The sequence below is a fragment of the Brienomyrus brachyistius genome, chromosome 4, assembly GCF_023856365.1.
Source record: "Brienomyrus brachyistius isolate T26 chromosome 4, BBRACH_0.4, whole genome shotgun sequence".
In the NCBI taxonomy this organism is placed as follows: Eukaryota; Metazoa; Chordata; class Actinopteri; order Osteoglossiformes; family Mormyridae; genus Brienomyrus; species Brienomyrus brachyistius.
In genome coordinates, this window is record NC_064536.1 from 259,113 (window position 1) to 281,677 (window position 22,565).

Consider the following 22,565-nt stretch of genomic DNA (forward strand, 5'->3'; position numbering starts at 1 on the left):
CTCTACCTGCTTAGTGGGAATGAAACGGTGTGAGTGCAGCGGTTCGCTCGTTTGACTTGCTTTGCAAACGTCACAGAAACACTCTATAATATAAAGTACTGACATAGTTCATGCTCAGACAGCTTGGATTCAGGATCAGCCGCATTACTGGCTGAGGCACTTCAGACATGAGAGGCTCTTATACTATTAGTCCTTCTGCTGCATCTAGAGGCCTAAACAGGAGCTTAAGTCAGAGTAAATGAAATGGCCATGTGGCTGATCCCTCAGTCCTTCCTAGGACACTCCTTTCTGTGTCTGCATGGTGGAGGGTGTCTCAATTGTGCTGTCAAATACTCATGGCCTATGGTTTTATCTGTGTCCCAGTTGCAGTGTCATCGTGAAATACCAGTTTATTATTTGACCAGACAAATATTATTGACCTCAGTATCTCCAGTTTACAGTGTGGAATACCCAGTAATACTAACCTCAGTATCTCCAGTTTACAGTGTGAATCCCCCAGTCCAGCAGAGAGCAGCTTCACTCCTGAATCCTGCAGGTCATTGTCACTCAGGTCCAGCTCTCTCAGGGGTGAGGAGTTTGATCTGAGAGCTGAAGCCAGCACCTCACAGCATTTCTCTGTGAGATTACAGGTGTTCAGCCTGCAATGGGAGCAGTGTTATTATACAGACACAGACTGGTATGTATCCTACACATCAGTGATCATAGTGATACAAAATATCCAATTAAACGTTTTTCAGCATAACAAGAGGCACAGAATACACCTCAAAGAGAATTACTAGCTAAACACAATAATATATTAAATCACCACAGTTAGAAAAGTGATTAAATCTGGTACATTTTTAATGTTGGCCAATCCTCTGATGGTCATCATGTTCCCTGTCTTGAAGAATACAGTGAATATTTTCATTTCAAAGCGCAAATATCCTGAAAGGTTTGGTGTGCAGAATATTCAGGAACTGGATCAATATGCTCAAATGAGCAGCTATTGGCACAATACAGGATCTCCTGTGAGTTTACTGTGTATTTTGCCCATTTTTTTGCAGTCATATAATCATTGACAGTGGTTAAGTAAGTCTATCATAGGTTAAAAGCCTTTAGTTTTATTCAAACTGTATATTTTAATAAGTCATACAGACCATATTCCCAATAATGTTCTGTATGTGTTATATTGCATTACCTTCCACAGCCAGTTTGAATGAGGGTATGAGTGTGAATATGCTCTAAAATACATTCAGTCACAGGTTAATTAAAATATATGTTATTTTGTTATTTCATTGTCCTTGAAACTCAGTAGCCAACAGCAAACACCTTTTAAATGCACAGGATGCAGTAGGCAGCTTGACCACCTTGTGTTAGCTTAGGAGTTTCTGTATCTGTCAGCTGTGTTATGTTAACCTCGGTCACATGAATATGCCCTTTAATTAGTTTCTCAGCTTCAGAGTATCTTGAAGGCCCAGAACATTCCATTCAGTAGCTGAGCAGCAGCTGAAACTGCAGAGAATTTTATAAGTCAAACCTGGGAAGTTTTGCTTTGCTTAGTTTCCTGGGCAAAGAAAAAATATTGCCTCGGTCATGTTTTCCAGAGGGTTAGACAAGCAACAGAAATGGCCAGCAGTTGTCAGCCATCTTTCTGCCAGGTGTCCCCAAAGTGAAATCTCAGGAACTCTGACCAGAGGAGATGTGAACATCCCCAGCAGCTAATGCAGGTCTGTCAGGCTGACCTACGTGATGCACAGGTTGTTTTACATTAAAATCGTACAAATCATGAAGTTAAAAGTCAATTGCAAAAAACATTCACGGATGCAACAGTTGTCATGCTCAGCTCGTACGATCCTCTTGTGTCCCCCGGCCCCCTGATTATCCACGTGTGCTTCTCCAATCGTACCCAGCTGTTCCTTGTTATTTCGCCCTGTCTTTTCTTTATCAGTCCATTTCTTGTCCTGCCTGGTTGTCCGTCATTGATGTTAGTTAGCGTCAGTTGATGTTTCCCGCTGTTTCCCTAAACCTTCCCTTTAATAAATCCCCGTCTTCCCCGATTTTCACCTCCTTGCCTGCTTCCTGCCCGCTTGCCTGCCCATCCGCTTACCAGTGAACCCGCGAACCTGACAGAATGACGGACCTATGGAAGAAAGCCCCTACCGTAACCGAGGAGGAGTACCTCGGTTACGTTAACCAGGTGCTATTCCGCCGAGGATTCCCCGGCGTGGGATCTGGTAAGCTGGAACCAGGATATATTGGACCGGCTGCCCCTTTAGGAGGACGCACACCAACTTCCGGCGGCTGGCCAAGCTCCGGCCGGAGCGGTGGGTCACTTCCTGATCACTTCGGAGGTCACCACCGCCGCTAAGCTGCCTGGACGGGTGGCTCCCCCCTTCCTAGGAGCACGCCTCATTGCCATGGAGATACCGCCGTCCCGCGAGTGGTACTTCTACCGGCCGCTACCTGCTCTGGCTCCACTCGCGGCTATGATCCTTGCCAAGTGGATTTTTGCCCTCCAGGATCTTTTCTGGCACGTGAGGAGGGAACCAGCAAACAGAGACTCCCCAGAGGCGGCTGAGCTCCTGGAGCAGCTGCAGAGGGAGCTCGCTGCTGTTACCCCAGAGTCTCCACTCCAGCAGTTGGCCGTCGCAGAGGAGACTCTAAGGAGACTGCTCCAATGGAGGAAGGAGCAGGCTTCTTCAGCAGCAGGTACAGTGCCTTCCGTGGTACTGCCTGCTGCAGTGGCCATGCTGGAGCTCTCCTCTACGCCCGAGCAGCCGCCTCCGTCTCCGGCCCCTACGCCCGAGCAGCCGCCGCCGCCTTCTGCAGCTCTGCCCGAGGCCCCTCTGCCTCCACCCGAGGCGCTTCTTCTGCCTCCGCCTGTGACTGTACCCCCTCCAGCTCCGGTCCATGAGAAGGCCCCAGAGAGCCCGACCACCGCTCCTCCCTCCGTTGAGGTAGAGGAGCTTGAGTGGGACCCCTCGGGGACCTCCCTGCTATCTTCTCCGTCCCTGCCCAGGCGAGATCGACCCCAGCCTAGACCCCGCATGTCAGTGTCCCGGAAGGGGAGAGGACACAGGCGCGGGGTTAGGGTCCCACCCTCCCTGCCCCCTGGCTCGCCCTTGCTTGCCTTGACTAGGGCTCGGGAGGTGCCTACAGGTCCTGGGACTCCAGGTCGGCGGTCGCCTGCAGGTCCCCCTCCAAAGCCTCGTCGCCCTACCTCGGTCCTGCCTCCGACTCTTCGTCGGTCGCCTGCGGGTTCCCCTACTCCGGCGCGTCGGTGGACGTCGCCTGGGCCTGCTATGCGCCTGCTGCAGCTCCCCCTCCCTCCTTGCCTTTGCCGATGTCCCCTCCGGCTCCCTCAGCGCCTTTCCCTGGTGCCCCCTGTGACTACCTACTCGTCCCCTTCACCTGTCCCTCGCCCTGCCTCCTCTGCCCCTCCGAGGTTCCCTCCGGCTCCGGCCTCCCGGTCGCTTGCAGCCCCTCCAGCTGCACCCCGTCGCCCGTTGGGGCTTCCTCGTGCTCCCCTTTTCCCCCTGACCTTCCCTCCCTGGTCTCCCATCTCTGTCCCTCCTCTGCTTGTGCCTCGTCCCTTTGTTCCTCCTCCGTTCACTCCTGGCCCTTTTGTTCCACCTGTTCCCTCAGTGTCTCCCTTCCTCATCTGTCTGTCCACGTTCCGTGTCCTATGTCAGCTCCTGTCCCACTTCCTGTCCCTGTCCCTGTTCTGCGTTTCAGTTTTGTTCTCGATGCCCTGTTAATGGTCCTGTTCTTGTTTTCTAGATCCTGTATTCCTGGTCTCGTCTCGTCCATCGCCTCCCCTGAAGCGGGTCCGGAATGCGCGCCTTTTGGGGGGGGGGCTCTGTCATGTCCGGCTCGTCCGATCCTCGTGTGTGCCACATCCGCTGATTATCCACGTGTGCTTCCCCAATCGTACCCAGCTGTTCTTTGTTATTTCGCCCTGTCTTTTCTTTATCGGTCCATGTCTTGTCCTGCTTGGTTGTCCGTCATTGATGTTAGTTAGCGTCAGTTGATGTTTCCTGCTGTTTCCCTGATCGTCCCTTTAATAAATCCCTGTTTTCCCCGATTTTTGCCTCCTTGCCTGCTTCCTGCCCACTTGCCTGCCCGTCCGCTTACCAGAGAACCCGCGAACCTGACAACAGTACTTTCAAGAATCCTGTATGAGAGACCTTAGCACATGAACATTTTAAACACTGTGTTCCACACAGATCTGTACAGTGCAGTGAGAGCTGATTACAGGAGTGATTCCTCTCTCATAGCTGACAGGCGGCTGATGTGACACAGGAAGGGGCCCAGGCAGCAGGCACCCAAAATAAAGGAGTATTTTATTTGGTGTAATTCCACCTGAGGAAACATGATTTAGGTTCCTCTGCTATGAAACTGTGAAAAGTCCAGCCCAGGTATTTACTCTAGTACACAGTGTTAATATTAAGTCAGTATAACAATAATAAAACAAAACATCCGCATCACGTCCTCTTTTCTGAGAAATAAAAATCTATACCTGCTTGGTGAGAATGAAATGGTGTGAGTGCAGCCGTTCGCTCGTCTGACTTGCCTTGCAAATGTCACAGAAACACTTTATAATATAAAGTACTGACATAGTTCATGCTTAGACAGCTTGGATTCAGGATCAGCCACATTACTGGCTGAGGCACTTCAGACATGAGAGGCTCTTATAATATTAGTCCTTCTGCTGCATCTAGAGGCCTAAACAGGAGCTTAAGTCAGAGTAAATGAAGTGGCCATGTGACTGATCCCTCAGCCCTTCCCAGGACACTCCTTTCTGTGTCTGCAGGGCGGAGGGTGTCTCAATTGTACTGTCAAATACTGTGGTCTGTGGTTTGATCTGTGTCCCAGTTGCAGTGTCATCATGAAATAACAGTTTACTATATGACCTCAGTTTCCCCAGTTTACAGTGTGGAATACCCAGTAATACTGACCTCAGTATTCCCAGTGTACAGTGTGAATCCCCCAGTCCAGCAGAGAGCAGCTTCACTCCTGAATCCTGCAGGTCATTGTCACTCAGGTCCAGCTCTCTCCGGGGTGAGGAGTTTGATCTGAGAGCTGAAGCCAGCACCTCACAGCATTTCTCTGTGAGATTACAGGTGTTCAGCCTGCAATGGGAGCAGTGTTATTATACAGACACAGACCGGTATGTGTCCTATACATGTGATACAAAATATCCAATCAAACTTTTTTTTAGCATAATAAGAGGCACAAAATACATTTCAAAGAGAATTAGTAGCTAAACATAACACTACATTAAATCACTACAGTTAGAAAAGTGATTCAATATGGTACATTTTTAATTTTGGCCAATTGTATGATGGTCATCATGCTCCCTGTCATGAAGAATACAGTGAACATTTTCATTTCAAAGCGCAAATATCCTGAAAGGTTCTGTGTGCAGAATATTCAGGAACTGGATCAATCTACTCAAATGAGCAGCTGTTGGCACAATACAGGATCTCCTGTGAGTTTACTGTGTATTTTGGCCATTTTTTCCAGTCATATAATCATTGACAGTGGTTAAGTCTATCATAGGTTAAAAGCCTTTAGTTTTATTCAAACTGTACATGTTCATAAATCATACAGACCACATTCCCAATAATGGTCTGTATGTGTTATATTGCATTACCTTCCACAGCCAGTTTGAATGAGGGCATGAGTGTGAATATGCTCTAAAATCCATTCAGTCACAGGTTCATTAAAATATATCAGATATTTTGTTGTTTCATTGTCCTTGAAATTCTGTAGCCAACTGCAAACCACTTTTTAATGCACTGCTGTTTAATGATCTTAAAGGGCCAGTTACCCTGAGACTTTAATATCTGCATAAGTATTTCCATAAAGCTCTGAGCAGCGCTGTGGCTCAGTGATCAGCACTACAGCCGACCATCTAGGGTGTCGGGTTCGGTTCCTGCCTGGGATATATATGTGTGTGTGTGTATGTGGGATTTGAATGATGTCCAGAGGAGTTTATGCTTTTTAAATGACACCTGAATTCCTGATCCTGTGAGTGAAATCATTTTTTTCTGTATTGCTCTACCTGGGAACTTATAAAATCACCAAACCCTAATTGCAGGACTACCAATACTTTCAGATATGCTTTTAAAAGGAACATTCATTTAAAAGACATATTTATGAACAGTGATACTTCATTTATCCCCATGGGGAAATTGTCTTTTCACCTCCCATTCTGCTCCATGAGACACACAGACACACACAGGTGAGAGGAAGTTTGCGGTCACAGCACAGGGTCAGCCAGCATCCAGCACCCCTGCAGTTATTGGCATTAAGGGATTTGCTCAAGGGCCCAGCAATGACATCACTCTGCCGGCCAGCAGATCTGAACCAGCGGCCTTCCACTCACAGTCCGAACATTCTGTGAAATTCTGGCTCTTGGCTGTCCGTCACAAAGGATGGTCATGGAAAACCTGTCACTTTATTTACTACGTGACTAACTTCAGTCAATATTAAAAAAATCCAGCCTAGTTACTAATACACAAGGAGAAATGTATATTTTCAAGTTTAATTTAAATTTTAACAACGCCTTCGCCGCTTCATTCCCCCAGCGTGAACAGGCGGGTCTGTTGACCAGCGCCCCCCATGGCTGCAGGACCGGATGGCTGTTTGTCTATGCTGGACTACCTCCACCTCCCCATTTCCCTCACCTTCGCCGCTTCATGCCCCCAGCGTGAACAGGCGGGTCTGTTGACCAGCGCCCCCCATGGCTGCAGGACCGGATGGCTGTTTGTCTATGCTGGACTACCTCCACCACCCCTTTTCCCTCACCTGTTGCAAGTTCTGTCATTTTATGTTGTAAGGCATTAGTGACCATGTGCTTATGTTGCTGAGGTGTTTTTTTCGGTTCCTACAATGTACTCCCCACTGGAGAACAGTCTGGGGGCTGTTTTTTTATTCTCCTCCTCTCTCCTCATGTTATTCTGTTTCTTATCTTCTCTCTGTTTGCCCCTGTCTTCCTGACCTGTCTACCCCTACTGTGATGTTTGTGTATATGTATGGTCGGGTTGAGGCCAGTTTTTTCGCTGGTACCTGTGACTAGTGACATGGTGTATTGCAACAGCAATAAAGGGTTCTCATATCATATCATCATATCATAATATCATATTTTCTATATTTCAAATTTATATTTTATTTATTCAGATGATGTAGATGTAAAACTGCCAGACCAGACATGATCCATCCCCACGTTACTTACAGAGCCGTCCTGGAGTTCTTGACCACAGGCAGCAGCCTCCAGTGCTCTTTATCTGATCTGATGAATTTCTTCAGATCAAACACATCCAGCTCCTCATCTGACATCAGCATCACAAAGGCCAGAGCTGAGTACTGTGCAGGTGAGAGGTCTTCTGCTGAAAGGCTTCCTGAATTCAGGTATTTTTGTACTTCCTCTACTAGAGAATTGTCACCCAGTTCAGTCAGACAGTGGAATAGGTTGATGGTCCTGTCTGGAGATAAATTCTCCTGTATTTTCTCCCTGATGTATTGGGCTGTTTCCCAAATATTATGTGAGCTGATTCTTTTCTGTCCCAGTAGTCTTTGTAATAGAGTCTGACTGGAGTCTGTTGAGAGGCCCAGTAGGAAGCGGAGGTAGAGGTCCAAGTGTCCATTCTTGCTCTTTAATGCCTGATCCACTGCAGTCTTCAGCAGATTAGCTGATGAGTTTGATAGAAACATGTATAAAGCAGCGAGATACTCCTGGATGCTCAGATGCACAAAGCAGTACACCTTATCCTCATACAACCCATATTCCTCTTTAAAAACTTCTGTACACACTCCAGAGTAAACTGAAGCTTCACTGACATCAATTTCATTCTCTGTCAGATCTTGCTCATAAAATATGAGATTGCCTTTCTCAAGGTTGTCAAAAGCCAGTTTACCAAGTTTCAAAAGGAATTCCTTGCTGTATTCCTTAAGCTTGGTTTCATCGTTTTTCATATACTTCTCATTTTTTAAACTGGACTGAAAGATCAGGAAGTGTGTGTACATTTCAGTCAGATTCCTTGGAATTTCTCCCCTGTCAGTCTCACTAAAAAGCCTCTTAAGCACAGTGGCTGAAATCCAGCAGAACACAGGAATGTGGCACATGATGAAGAGGCTCCTTGATGATTTCACATGTGTGATAATCCTGCTGGCCAGGCTCTGATCACTGAATCTCCTCCTGAAATACTCCTCCTTCTGGGCATCACTGAACCCTCGTATCTCTGTCAGCCGGTGGAGGCACTTAGGAGGTATCTGATTGGCCGCTGCTGGCCGGGAGGTTATCCAGAGGAGAGCAGATGGAAGCAGATTTCCAATAATGAGGTTAGTCAACAGCACATCCAGTGACATTTTCGTTGTTACATCAAACCAGCTCTCAGTGTTCTGAAAATCGAGAGGAAGGCGACATTCATCCAGACCATCAAAGATGAACAAGACTTTGTACCTAAACAGCTCAGTGGATTCAAGTGATTTCAGTTCTGGGACAAAGCGGTGAAGCAGTTCAATCAGACTGTATTCACACTTAATCAAATTCAGGTCCCGGAAAGGAAGAGCAAATATGAAGTGAACATCCTGGTTTGCTTTTCCTTCTGCCCAGTCGAGAATGAATTTCTGCACAGAGACTGTTTTCCCGATACCTGCCACCCCTTTAGTGAGTACAGTTCTGATAGGTGTCTCACGCCCACATAAGGGTTTAAATATATCATTGCACTTGACTGTAGTATCTTCTGTTCGCCTTTTCTTGGATGCTGGTTCAATCTGTCTCACTTCATGTTCCTCATTGACTCTTCCAGTCCCACCTTCAGTTATGTAGAGTTCTGTGTAAATCTCATTGAGAAATGTTAGCTGTCCTCCCTTAGCTTTCCCTTCAAATACACACTCACATTTCTGCTTCAGGTTACATTTCATCGTGCTGGACATGAGCTCCCCTGAAAAAAAATGAGAGGAAAATACACTAATTCTCAACATGATCCTGATTAAAACACACAACATTAATACCAACATACGACCTTAACCCCTACCCAGCTCTAACCATAACAATAAGTTGCCAAACAAAGATTTTTGGTATTTTTAGTTTTTTGACTGCATTCGCAGATGTTTGTGGGGACTCGAGAAAAGGTTCCCACACCGTAAAAATAATAGGTTGTTTTTGTTGGTATACATAACCCCCCACCACACACACACAAACAAGCACTTTTCAATATTTCATTATGTTAAAATTAAACTTGAAATTTCACATCCTACATGTTTGTATTGAAGCCCCAGATATCTGTACAGCAGTTTTGGTCCTAGCTGATGTGGAGCCCTAGGAGAGCATCACCACCGGCGCCCCCTGCCTGAGGCAAAGTGAAATTGGCTGGCAAGTCGGCGCCCCTCAGAAGGTGGAGCCCTAGGAGAGCATCACCACCGGCGCCCCCTGCCTGAGGCAAAGTGAAATTGGCTGGCAAGTCGGCGCCCCTCAGAAGGTGGAGCCCTAGGAGAGCATCACCACCGGCGCCCCCTGCCTGAGGCAAAGTGAAATTGGCTGGCAAGTCGGCGCCCCTCAGAAGGTGGAGCCCTAGGAGAGCATCACCACCGGCGCCCCCTGCCTGAGGCAAAGTGAAATTGGCTGGCAAGTCGGCGCCCCTCAGAAGGTGGAGCCCTAGGAGAGCATCACCACCGGCGCCCCCTGCCTGAGGCAAAGTGAAATTGGCTGGCAAGTCGGCGCCCCTCAGAAGGTGGAGCCCTAGGAGAGCATCACCACCGGCGCCCCCTGCCTGAGGCAAAGTGAAATTGGCTGGCAAGTCGGCGCCCCTCAGAAGGTGGAGCCCTAGGAGAGCATCACCACCGGCGCCCCCTGCCTGAGGCAAAGTGAAATTGGCTGGCAAGTCGGCGCCCCCTCAGAAGGTGGTGCCCTAGGAGAGCATCACCACCGGCGCCCCCTGCCTGAGGCAAAGTGAAATTGGCTGGCAAGTCGGCGCCCCCTCAGAAGGTGGTGCCCTAGGAGAGCATCACCACCGGCGCCCCCTGCCTGAGGCAAAGTGAAACTGGCTGGCAAGTCGATGCCCCCTCAGAAGGTGGTGCCCTAGGCGGACACCTATGTCGCCTATAGGACTGACCGGCCCTGGCTGGGGGGGGCATTAAACTCAGCCAATAACAGCAACTAAGTCAGATTATAACTTTCTAAACACAAAGTAAACAGCAAGAGAAATGACAGCTGACTGGCATTCATGCACAAAACCTCCTTCAATGAGCATGTCGCTCACATGATGATGCTGTTTGCTATGCATATAAGACTAATCAGACTATTAAAAATGCAGAGAATTTAAACTATTAGTTAAAAAGGGGGATGGGAACAGAAAAGCATTTTATTTGCCTATTACAGTTTACTACCCTGAGACAGACACAGTGGACGGTTCATGCAGGTGCAGCAGGACACGGTAAAGATAAAGAGTATTTCTGAAAATGATGCTGTAGGTTATTCCCCATCCCAAACACCTGAAAAGTATTAACGACTTTCCCTAATGAATTTGTGCAGGGAGTAACTGACATTAATTGTAGCTATTTATTAAATTAGCAAATGCTGAATAATCCAAGGTAAGTTAGTAACACTCTGCTCCACGGACCACAGACAGTAACACGGTAATTACTCTGATTAGTGATTATTACCTCTCTCTTTTTGCTGTTTTTCCTCCTCTCCTCTTCCTCCTTTTCCTCCCTGGGCACCGGAGGGCTTCAGTCTCTCTGACATGATAGTGTCTGTTTGAATTAGATACCAATAATCGTATCACACGCTTATCAATCGTATCAATGTCACTTACAGACGCCTACAGTGTGTGATACAGGGGGGGGGGGGGGGGGTGCGCTGGGCAAAGGAAAAAATATCCCTTATTTAATAAGATTTGCTTATTTAATAAGCTTTTTGGTATTTTGAAATAATAAATAATTTAAAACAATATTAGTAAATAAATATATCTGTGGTGTGTTGGCACCTGCTCAGGGTTGGTTCCCACCTGCGCCCCTTATGCTCCGGGACCCCCGGGTTTAAGCGGTTATGATAATGGATGGATGGATGGAAATAAATATATTCAAAGTTATTTTTTTTATTTAATTTTTTCCCCCTTCCCTTCCTATCCTTTGGGGCACCAGGGCGCCCCCTTCTGACTGGATGGCACCCCTAGGCTCTGCCTACACTGTCTATGCCACAGGCACTGATATACAGAATTCAATTCAGTTCAATGTATTTTTATATAGCGCCTTTCACTACCGAGTCCAAGGTGCTTTACATGGGCATGTTGGGATACATTCCTGCATCATTTATGCAGAATAATTCAAAAATACGGATGAGAGAAGACAAAGAAATAAAAGAAAGAAAGTCAGATGACAGCAGAGAAGAGGAACCAAAAACTCCAACATTATCAAACTGTTCATAATTTTCTTTATAATGCAAAATACTAGAATGATACTAGACTTATTTTTCAAGAGCTTGAAAAAGGTTGCATTTTAGTAATAAAAAAAGGTTAAATATATGATTACCCTTCTGCAGAACTTCATTCAGTCTCTGGACAAGGTCATTCAGGTTCATATTCTTCAGGATTTCAAGCGTGACTTTGAGAGCACCGACTTCACCATAGGAACGTATCATTAGGTCAGTGAAATCAATTATATCCAAGTCCTTCACCCGACTATAAGGAGGGAGCTTTGAATCTTTATATGTTGTGTTACTCAGTTTCCATTTAAACTTCTTCAGCTCTTCATGACTGAGCTCCTCCAGATAATCCAGCAAGAGGTTGGCGAGCGAAGTCTGGGTCTGCAGAACGTCAGAGATGAGTCCATGAGTCTCACAAACCTGTTTATGGTCACTCAGACACATGACGGTCCTTTCGGTTAAGGCAGGTTTCCTGCTCACAGTCTTATATGTCTGCAGGAGACACCTGCTGTGATTCTTTCATTACTATAAGAAGTACATGTGTGTGTTTATTTTCTGCATTATTATTAAAACTTTATTTAACCAGGTTAGTCCACTGATTTAATAAAATTCTTTTAAAAGAGAGACCTGTCCAATTGGAATAGCAATAAAAAGAGTTTAAGAGCACATAGAAACAACAGGGTGAACAACAATAGACAAAATATCATGTTAAGACAGCATCCAATATAATTATATAGGGGCAGCATGGTGGTGCAGTGGTTAGCACTGTTGCCTCACACCTCTGGGACCCAGGTTCGAGTCTCCGCCTGGGTTACACGTGTGTGGAGTTTGCATGTTCTCCCCATGTCATCGTGGGGTTTCTTCTGGGTACTCCAGTTTCCCCCCACAGTCCAAAGACATGCTGAGGCTAATTGGACTTGCTAAATTGCCCGTAGGAGTGCATGTGTGAGTGAATGGTGTGTGAATGTGCCCTGCGATGGACTGGCCCCCCATCCTGGGTTGTTCCCTGCCTCGTGCCAATTGCTTCCGGGACAGGCTCCGGACCCCCCGCGACCCAGTAGGATAGGCCATTTGGAAAATGGATGTGTGTATATATATATATATATATATATATATATATATATATATAAATATATATATATATATATATTTACATTACATCTGTAACATTTTGTGCAGTGCGGTATGGTAAGGAAGTAGGTTGGGGAAGAACACTGCGGAGAGTGAGCTTTCCGAAAATAGTTATTCATGTTATGAACTTAAGGCTTTCCTGTCTCTCAGTGTCTGATATTTACAGCCCTAACGACATGCATCTTATGCCAAGATGTTACATCCAAACCTCCTCATTGGAATGGTCAGCCATCACTTAGACGATTATGGTTGTAAAGAGCCAGTTCCAATGTATTGCAGTCCGACTCTGTAATCAAAAGCAGAAGTAATGTTAGCTTTATATTCAAAATTCACTTTACGGGCCATAATATCTTTCAAAGAAAGGAAACGAGTCAGTTTTTAATTACAGGTAGAGACGCACACTGAGGGTGGCATGGTATTGCAGTGGTTAGCACTGTTGCCTCACACCTCTGGCACCCGGGTTTGAGTCTCTGCCTGGGTTACATGTGTGTGGAGTTTGCATGTTCTCCCCATGTCGTCGTGGGGTTTCCTCCAGGTTCTCTGGTTTCCCCCCATAGTCCAAAGACATGCTGAGGCTAATTGGAATTACTAAATTGCGCATAGGGGTGAGTGCCCCCTGTGATGGGCTGGCCCCCCATCCTGGGTTGTTCCCCACCTCGTGCCTGTAGCTTCCAGGATAGGCTTTGGACCCCCCGTGACCCAGAAGGATACACAACTTGGAAAATGGATGGATGCGCACTGATTATTTGGACTAACAACTGTGGGCCGTATTCTACTGTGTGCTTAAGTTAGAAAAGCATGTAGCCATTGAACTGAGGACTTTAAAGCACTTTTCCATCTACATGCTCTAGAGGGCTGCATTTGTCACGGACCAGAGCCCAGCGGCCCATAGCTGTTCCCAGTTTGGAATCACCTCCTTCTTTGAAGTGTTTGCACTTGTCGTTTTCATTACTCACCTTATCAGGCGCTTTCACACCGAAGTTCTGGAACCTGGTCCTTGTTTACAGGTTCTTGGGCTGTCTGGACCAGGGACTTTTGTAGATCCTGGCCACTTCTGTCTGTCACTGTCACACCGCACAGCAGGAACTGAGAAGCAGAGCTGTCACTCAGTCACGGAAGTGATTGTTCACCACAAGTCAGTACTTTCATTTTAATAACTAATTAAACATTTTAATAACTGTTTCTTTAACATCCATGTCCAAGTCTTATACTTCCAAGCAGGACCAATTCGAATCACTTTCACAGGTAAACCTCAGCAGATAAAGTTACTTCACTTCTTGTTAGTGACTTCATCTGAGCCAATTAAGCATTACAGTGTTTTTTTTGTTTCTAGTCATGTTGTACTGTTTGTTTGTTCATTTATTTATTTGACTAAATTTCATATTTTGATTTCTGCCAAAGGTTGGAATAACTCATAGCCACGCTTAAGATCCAGCAGAAGACCCGGCATGTGATGGTGCGCACAGTGTCAAATATAAACCTGTACCGTAAACAACCTAATAGATCACAGGTGACAGGGCAGGAATTTCACCAATGGCCATGGACGTCATTGCCCCTCTTTCTGACTTTGATGCCCCTTTGAAAATCGTATGTTCAGAGGCCACAATGGCCTTGATGCTCTGCAAAATTCTGCCCAGCAACAGTGCGCAAAGATTTCAGACCGCTTCACACACCTTTGGATGTGTGCAATCAATAATAGATTGATCTAGGATTAAAGAATCCTGTGTGACACTTGTGAGTTATCTTCGATGCGGTATAGAAAGTGAGAGCGCATGTAAAAAGACTAAATGGGGAACAATCAGCAATCAAAGACAACATTAGGTAAGAAATTTAGATACATAATCTGTAAGCTTTGTAAATCAATAACGTTATCTATAATGTTAGGGATCCACTCCCCAATGTTATTTTATTAAGCTATATTCTGCCGTCACATGTAGTTTTGATAACGTTAGCCAGCTGGCTCCGTAGAGATTTCTAAATTTTAAAATAGTTAGTAATGCATTAATTTCAGATTTGCCCTGAGGTTAATGTTATGATTGTCGTAAATGTTATAATTTGCCACAGTATGTTTAGGTTTCGATAACGTTAGCTACAGCGTCCTCCACAATTATTGCCCCCCCCCTTGTAAAGATTTGTAAAAAGGGTTAGAAAAAAATCTACCTTTCAGTGAAGTAGCTTCATGTCACACTGAAAAAAATAATTTAAATCCAATCTTTCTTTGAAATAAATTTATTCAAAGAAAAAACAAATCCTTCATTAAGAAATAATTATTTTTAACAAAAACACATGTGCCACATTTATTGGCACCCCTCTTTTTAATACTTTGTACAACCTTCCTTTGCCAGTATAACAGCACTGAGTCTTCTATAACCTTTTATAAGGTTGGAGAATACCAAGCAGGACATCTGAGACCATTTCTCTTTACAGAATCTCTCTTCTGCACTCTTCTCTTTAGCTCCGCCCATAGGTTTTCAATGGGGTTCATGTCAGAGGACTGAGATGGCCATGGCAGAAGCTTGATTCTGAGATCAGCTAACTATTTTTGTGTTGATTTGGACATGTGCTTAGGATTAGTGTCCTGCTGGAAGACCCAGTATTGGCCCAACTGGAAGGTCCAGTTTTAGTTTCCTGGCACAGGCAGCAAAATTTTGATTTAAAATATCCTGACATTTCATGGAGTCCATAATGCCATCTATCATAAGGTTTCCAGGGCCTTTGGAAGAGAAACAGTCTCACATCTCAGAACCTCCACCATATTTTAGTTGGGATAAGGTTCTTTGTACTACAGCCGTCTTTCTTTTTACACCAAACCTACCTTATGATTGGGACAACGTGACTTGGCACTTAACCATCTCTCCTATTTGACTCTCCCTGCTGCCCCCTGGAGGATGGGCTCCCCCTGTTAGTCTGGTCCCTCCCAAGGTTTCTTCCTTCTTGGGAGTTTTTCCTTGCCACTGTTGCCTTTGGCTGGCTCACTGGGGGCTTTGGGTACGGACGCTGTAAAGCGATTTGAGACGATGTAATGTTGTGATAATGCGCTATACAAAAATAAATTTGTTTTGTTTGAATGTTTATTACCAAAAAGCTCCATTTCTGTTTCGACAGACTATTGAATTTTGGTTCCAGTCAAAGTTGTAATAGTCTTTCGCAAACTCCAGCTGTTTACGTTTGTGGTTAGCTGACAAAAAAAGCTTTTTTTTCTGGCATAACATCCAAATAATCTGTTAGAATGAATGTGGCATTTAACGATTTTTTTCAGAGATGTGGTAACCCCAAGATTTTACTTTTTCTTGTAATTCACCACCAGAGTGTCAGGTTGCGGGCACAATCGCTGGTTAAACGGGTGAGTGCACAGGCGCACGGCAGGCAAGCGGGCAAGAAGCAGGCAAGCACGGCGAAGAACGGGGATAACAGGGATTTATTAATGGAAAGAGCAGGTCAGGACGGAACACTAGCACTGACATTCACAAACATCAATGATGGACAATGAACTCAGGTAAGACACGGACTGAAATAGACAAGACTGGGCGTGACACAGAGATCCTTGGGGATTTTTTGCCTTTCTTACAATCATCATCACTGTATGTGGGTGGAAAATAAACTTGGGTCCTCTTCCAGGCAGTTTTGTAACAATTCCAGTTGTTGTCCATTTTTTTATTATTTCCCTAACAGTAGAAATGGGCATTTTCAGGCGAGTAGCTAGTTTTCATACCCATTCCCTGACTTATGAAGGTCAGCACACTTCTCCCTCATTTGGTCTGTGTTCTCTTATCTTTCCCATGTTGATGGATGACTAAGGGAATTTGAGATCTATGTCGCCTCATGTTTGTACCCCAGTTAATCAGGAAGTCATGGATGACAGCTTGAAGGTTCCTTTTCACTCCAAAAAACTCAAAGATGTACAATTTACAGGGGAAACATGCTTCAGTTACATTGTGTTCACTGTAATTTCCAGGGCTGCCAATAATCGTGGTACATGTGTTTTGGTTAAAAATAATTATTTCTTAATGAAGGATTTGTTTTTTCTTTGAATAAATTTAAATTTTTCAATTTTTTTCCAGTGTGAGATGAATTTATTTCATTGAAAGGTAGATTTTTTCTAACCTTTTTTACAAATCTTTACAAGGGGTGCCAATAATTGGCGAGGGCGCTGTAGCTAACGTTATCGAAGGTATACTAATTCCACTAACATTATATTTAACTGACATAAATGTTACGGCAAGATGCCCTGATATAACATAAATTAACCAAGCTAACACTACAGAAGTATGTCTGGGACATCTTGAAGCCCAGCAATGTTACAGTGACGGTTAACTTTTAAATATTAACTGGTAAATATTGCGTGGGTGTTGAACTATCTAGATATGTATTTCAAATAGCGTTCGTGTGTTTCAACCGAAGCTCAGAATGTTCATAACTGATCCTGAGAATGTCCTTATAAAGTCCATACTAGGTCACCGAAACATCGTTTGGACATCACTTAAACCTTCCATTTGGATGGACGACATCCAGACCAAAAGAAGATGACCTAAGGATATATTGCTATTGGCTGGATATGTGAAACATAATGTACTGCGTTAACAGTGCTCATTATAAAAGGTAGTAACAACACGCCAAGAGCGTCCTTCCATGCAAACACAAAAGCATCTGTTCCGGAGTGCACAAATGAACGAGGAACCTGTTGGTAATAATTAGCATACAACTCGCTACCTAAATCTAGCCACCTGTTAGGGTATATACGTACCCCAAAAGGGGTTTGTAGCTCCGTTTAAGCATAGTGTAGCACCGGCGGGGTGCATGTCCCAGCATGTCCCCGCGTGCAATGGTAAATAGCCCTTGGTGTGTTCCATCCATCCATATTTTACCGCCTTTCCGGGTTGGGTCAACCAGGACAGCCCTGCAACATCCAGAGCCTTGAGGAACTCCGGGGGGATCTCATCCACCCCCGGGGCCCGGCCACCGGGAAGCTTCTTAACCACCTCAGCGACCTCCACCCCAGAGATAAGGGAGTCCACCCCCAAGTCCCCAGACTCTTCTCATTGGAAGGCGTGTCGGTGGGATTGAGGAGGCCTTCGAAGTATTCCCTCCACTGACCCACAACATCCCGAGCTGAGGTCAGCAGTGCACCATCCCCACCATAAACAGTGTTGATGCTGCACCACTTCCTCCCACACCAGCTGGTGATCGGTTGACAGCTCCGCCCCTCTTCTCACCCGAGTGTCAAATTCATGCGGCTGCAAGTCCGATGACACGACCACAAAGTCGATCACTGAACTGCGGCCTAGGGTGTCCTGGTGCCAAGTGCACATATAAACACCCTTTTGTTTGAACATGGTGTTCATTATGGACAATCCATGACAAGCACTGAAGTCAAATAAGAAAACACCAGTCGGGTTCAGATCGGGGGGGGGGAGGAGCATTCCTCCCAATCACGCCCCTCTAGGTCATTGTCACGTGCATATTGAAGTCCCCCAGCAGAACAAGAGAGTCCCCAGGAGGAGCGCTCTCCAACACCCCTTCCAAAGACCCCAAAAAGGGTGGGTATTCTGAACTGCCGTTTGGCACATAAGGGCAAACAACAGCCAGGACTCATCCCCCCACCTGAAGGCGAAGGGAGCATACCCTCACATTCCCTCTTCGGGCTGTGCCCGGCCAGGCACCATGGGTGTACCCATGGGGCCTGGCCACCAGGTGCTCGCCATCGAGCCCCACCCCAGGCCTGGCTCCAGGGGGGGATCCCGGTGACCCGCGTCCAGGCGAGGGAAACCATCAATCTAAGTTGTCTGTCATCATAAGGGATCTTATGAGCCACACTTTGTCTGGTTCCTCACCCAGGACCTGTTTGCCTTGGGTGACCCTACCAGGGGCATAAAGCCCCAGGCAACTTAGCTCCTGGGATCATTGGACCACGCAAAGCCCTCTACCCTGATAAGGTGCCAGTTCCACACTGTAAACCCCAACAGTTCTACTAACCATAAACATTATGGTGTATAGCAATCAAAAACTGTTTATTAGTTAACCCAGCAATTAACTTTTGTGTGTTTATAGCATGTCAAAGTGTACTAATTTTGCTTGACTATATGTTTTTGAGTTAACATTGTTCACTAAATCGCAATTTATGAGAATACAAAGTCATGTGGCATCTGACGTCACCAACGTTGCTCGCTTTCAAAAAAAAGAAGATGGATACCGTTAAAAAGGCAAGAAGATTTCTCGAGTAAGATGTTTGACTGTATTCATGCAAGTAACTGCAGACCCAACTTAAGGAACAACTGTTGCTCTTACTTATCTCTTACTTGGTTTTCATTTTTAACTGTTAACTTTTAGTGTAGCTATCATTGGGCAACCACAACATTGTGACTGTAGAAATACTCAGAGTTAATCTTTTATGTCTCTGGAGAAGACAGAGAAGTTTATCTATTAGGTATGTTTTTTTAATATAGCTCTTTAGAAGAGTTTTGCGGATTTGTGAAATACCCTTACAGTTGAGGCAGTCATTTCGCGTTCATTTTGGAGATTGACTAATGTAAGGGTTGTAAATAAGCAACATAAAATGAGGCTGGTTAAGAGGTAAAGTTCACTTTGTTAACATGTTATGAGACATAACTTTCTTCCCAACTTTCCAAAAGGAGAGAATGAGGCTACTCTGGAACAGATGAGACTCCAAACCATGCAAGAAGCTGAAACCAGTTATTAATAGAAAAACTCATGCAGACAACTTTGCTCTTTGTTCACAAGTAATTAAGGGAGATCTACTGGTCAGGGACTTTTTGAATAGCTGGCTGGCCCTAGGAATGGAATCACAGATAATAACTGCTTTTCTTAGTCTGCCCTTCCCCAAACATTTTTGTCTCATTCAAGTCTCATTTTATTGTGTGTGTTAATGTGTGATCTTGGCAATAGAATACAGGCACTGTGCAACAATCCCTATAGCTAATAAATTATCAAGATGCTTATAATAAGTTATAAAATAAGAATGAATAACAGTAATAAATAGTTATTGATTTGGTAGAAATTTAGATGTATTTGTGTATCCGCAGGTGTATGCTGAGTTCCATCGCATTACAAACGTGAACCTACACAACATTTTCTACACAGAGCTTGGCCGACACACACCACGACTGATCAACCTGGACAGGCAGAAGGCATCACGAATGGGTGCTATAGAGGCCCTACAGGAGATTCTTGGGACTTATGATGTCCAGGTATGTTTATGATCAACTTTGCCATCATCACAACATTGTTCACATTTTGTGAAGAGATTTTTGATTTTTTTGAGTAGATTTTTCCCAAAGCAGTAAGTTTTGTACTATGAAATTGGGTTATGAAATCCCACTGTTTGGCAAAGTCTTTGAAACGTTCGCTTGTAAACTGATTGCCATTGACCGATATTAGAGTATGTGGTGCTACATGGACAGCAAAGTGACATTTCAGTTTACCAATGACAGTGGCTGACGTCAGATCGCGGAGAAGGTCGATCTCAAACCAGCCTGAGTAAGAGTCCACAAGTACCAGATACTGCTGGTTGCGCCAGGCAAAAATGTCAGCAGCCACTATAGACCAGAGTAGCTCTGGAACTGGGTGCAAGTGCATTGGCTCTTTTTGCTGGTGCAGTTTAGTGCTATTACACACTGAACACGCCATTACTTCATCATCAATGTCTTTTGTGGGCCAGAATACTATGCCTCTCGCTCTGCGTTTGGTGGCTTCTGCACCCGGGTGCCCCCCGTGAAGAATCCCCACATATGTCTTTTGCAACGAGAGGGGAATTACAGTTTTCTGTCCCTTCATAATAACACCATCCTCAATAGTGAGTTCATCCCTGAAAGGAAAATAGGGACGTGCTGCATGTGGGAGATTGTGCAGTCTGCTTGGCCACCCATGCTTAATAATGCCACAGAGAGTCTGGAGGGTCGGATCTTCTGCGGTGTGCTCCCTCAGTTCCTCCAAGCGAGCAGACGACACATGACTCACAGATGTTACATCAAAATCGTCCACTTCATCTGCAAGTTGAACTGTGGAGCAACTCGGAGCTCTTGATAAAGTGTCAGCCAAGTGCATTTCTTTGCCGCTTCTGTAGACAAGGTCAATGCTATACTTTGGAAGTTTTAGCATCATCCTCTGCAGTCTGGCTGGTGCTGCATGAATGGGCTTTTTTATTATTGTCACGAGAGGTTGGTGGTCAGTCTCAACAGTTATTTGTAAATGTAGTCGTGAAATTTTGAGCATGCAAAAACAACAGCTAACAGCTCTTTTTCAATTCGGGCATACCTTGTTTCAGTATGAGTCAGGGTGCGTGAAGCATAAGGCCACAGGGTTACTGTCTTGCAGGCACGCCGCGCCAAGCCCATACTGCGAAGCGTCGCATGTGAGTGTGACTGCTTTGTGAACATTGTAATATGAAAGCACCGGGGGATTTGACATGTATATCTTTAAAGTCTCTAAAGCACGCTGCTGCTGTTCATGCCATGACCACAGTGTCTTTATGTGTGAGTTGACGCAGCAGAGCTGTGATCCCACTGTAGTTAAGGATGAACTTCCCGAGGTAGTTAACCATGCCGAGGAATCTCTGCAAGGCTGAAATGTCTGTAGGAACTGGCATGTCGCTTATCGCCTTTGTTTTAGATGGATCAGCTTTTAAGCCTTGAGCAGTGAATACATGTCCAACATAGCTGACTTGGTTCAGTCTGAACTTGCATTTGAGTGGGTTGAGTGTTAGTTTTACCTCTCTGGCCCGGTCGAGCACTTGTCTCAGGTTAGCATCATGTTCCTCAATGACCTTGCCTCCAATTAATATGTCATCCACGATAATGGCACAGGCGTAACCGGCAAAGATCTGCTCCATGGTGCGTTGGAAAACTTCACTGGCAGAGCTAATTCCAAACGGCATTCGCAGGAACCTGTAACGACCGAAACATGTGCTGAAGGTAGTACGCAGGGAGGATTTACGGTCCAGGGAAATCTGCCAAAATGAGTTCTTAGCATCTAAAACTGAGAATACAGTAGCATTAGCCATTTGTGAGGAGACGTCGTCTACTGTGCGCATTGGGTGATGTGGCCTTTTTAGAGCAGTGTTGAGGTCTTTTGGATTGATGCATATTCTGATCTCCTGTTTGTCTGTTTTGTTGGTGGCAACCATGGTGGACACCCAGTCTGTAGGTTCCGAGACTGGTGTGATAACACCTAACTCTTGCATCCTGTCCAGTTCCGCCTTAACCCTGTCTTTCATGGCTACAGGAATGCGGTGAGCAGGGCAAACTACTGGTCTCACCTCTGGGTCGAGTGTCATCGAGTATGTAACTGGTAGATTTCCTAATTCATCTGAAAACAGTTCATTATATTCATTTCTGATTTGCTGGGAGAAATCTACAGTTGTGTTGCTGCTTACCTGGTGAACTTCTTTGCTGAGTGACACAAGCCCCATCTCCAGGGAGGCACTTTGTACTGCCACTGCTTGGACTTTCTCATTGATAATGTAGAAGGGTACATTGTATTGTTTCACCCCTAGATGGCAGCATAGGTCAACAAATCGAGCAGTTTTAATCTTGCTAACACCATATGCTACAAGGTTGGTGGGCTTACTGCAGGGCTTTAATTGTTCACATCTCCTCACTTGTTCAAAAGTCACTGCTGAGAGAACATTTGGCACCCGTGTCAACTTTCATTTCAACAGTAGTGTCATTGGTTTGTACTGTAGCAAAGGCTTCGTCCTTGTCATAACTTTGTGCATTGGTAGAATCAACAGGTAAATCCACTGAAATGCCGTCTAGTAAGTCATTAGACTCATTGTCTAGACGTCTCATTGTCATTAGACTCTGTGCTTTCAGTAACCACCTGGTGGACAGATTTCCTCGGCCTTTGCCTGTCAAATTGGGGCTTAGATCTGCAACACTTCCTGAAGTAGTTCATTTTTTTGCACGCATTACACTGTTGACCAGAAGAAGGGCACTTGTTCCTCTTTACCACGTGACTACTATCGCAATTACTGCAACTAATGAATTGTGTGGTGTTATTGTTTTGTCTG

At 45.2% G+C, this 22,565-nt stretch overlaps 1 protein-coding gene and 1 long non-coding RNA gene across 3 annotated transcripts in view; both read right to left on the reverse strand.

The window, feature by feature from the left end:
• The window catches only part of LOC125740684 (NACHT, LRR and PYD domains-containing protein 3-like), a 172,162-nt gene that overhangs the window by 14,904 nt on the left and 134,693 nt on the right, over positions 1 to 22,565 (reverse strand). For both annotated transcript variants that reach the window (XM_049012163.1, XM_049012164.1), the window contains 2 exons: positions 4,938 to 5,008; positions 465 to 638 (listed from right to left, as the gene is read on the reverse strand). In XM_049012163.1, coding sequence (XP_048868120.1) covers positions 465 to 638; positions 4,938 to 5,008 — 245 coding nt within the window. The remainder of the gene's footprint in view (positions 1 to 464; positions 639 to 4,937; positions 5,009 to 22,565) is intronic.
• Positions 12,544 to 15,507, reverse strand: LOC125740686 (uncharacterized). Its single transcript, XR_007397734.1, has 3 exons — positions 15,357 to 15,507; positions 13,498 to 13,627; positions 12,544 to 12,827 (listed from the first exon to the last, which is right to left on the reverse strand). It is a non-coding gene; the product is annotated as an uncharacterized LOC125740686 (long non-coding RNA).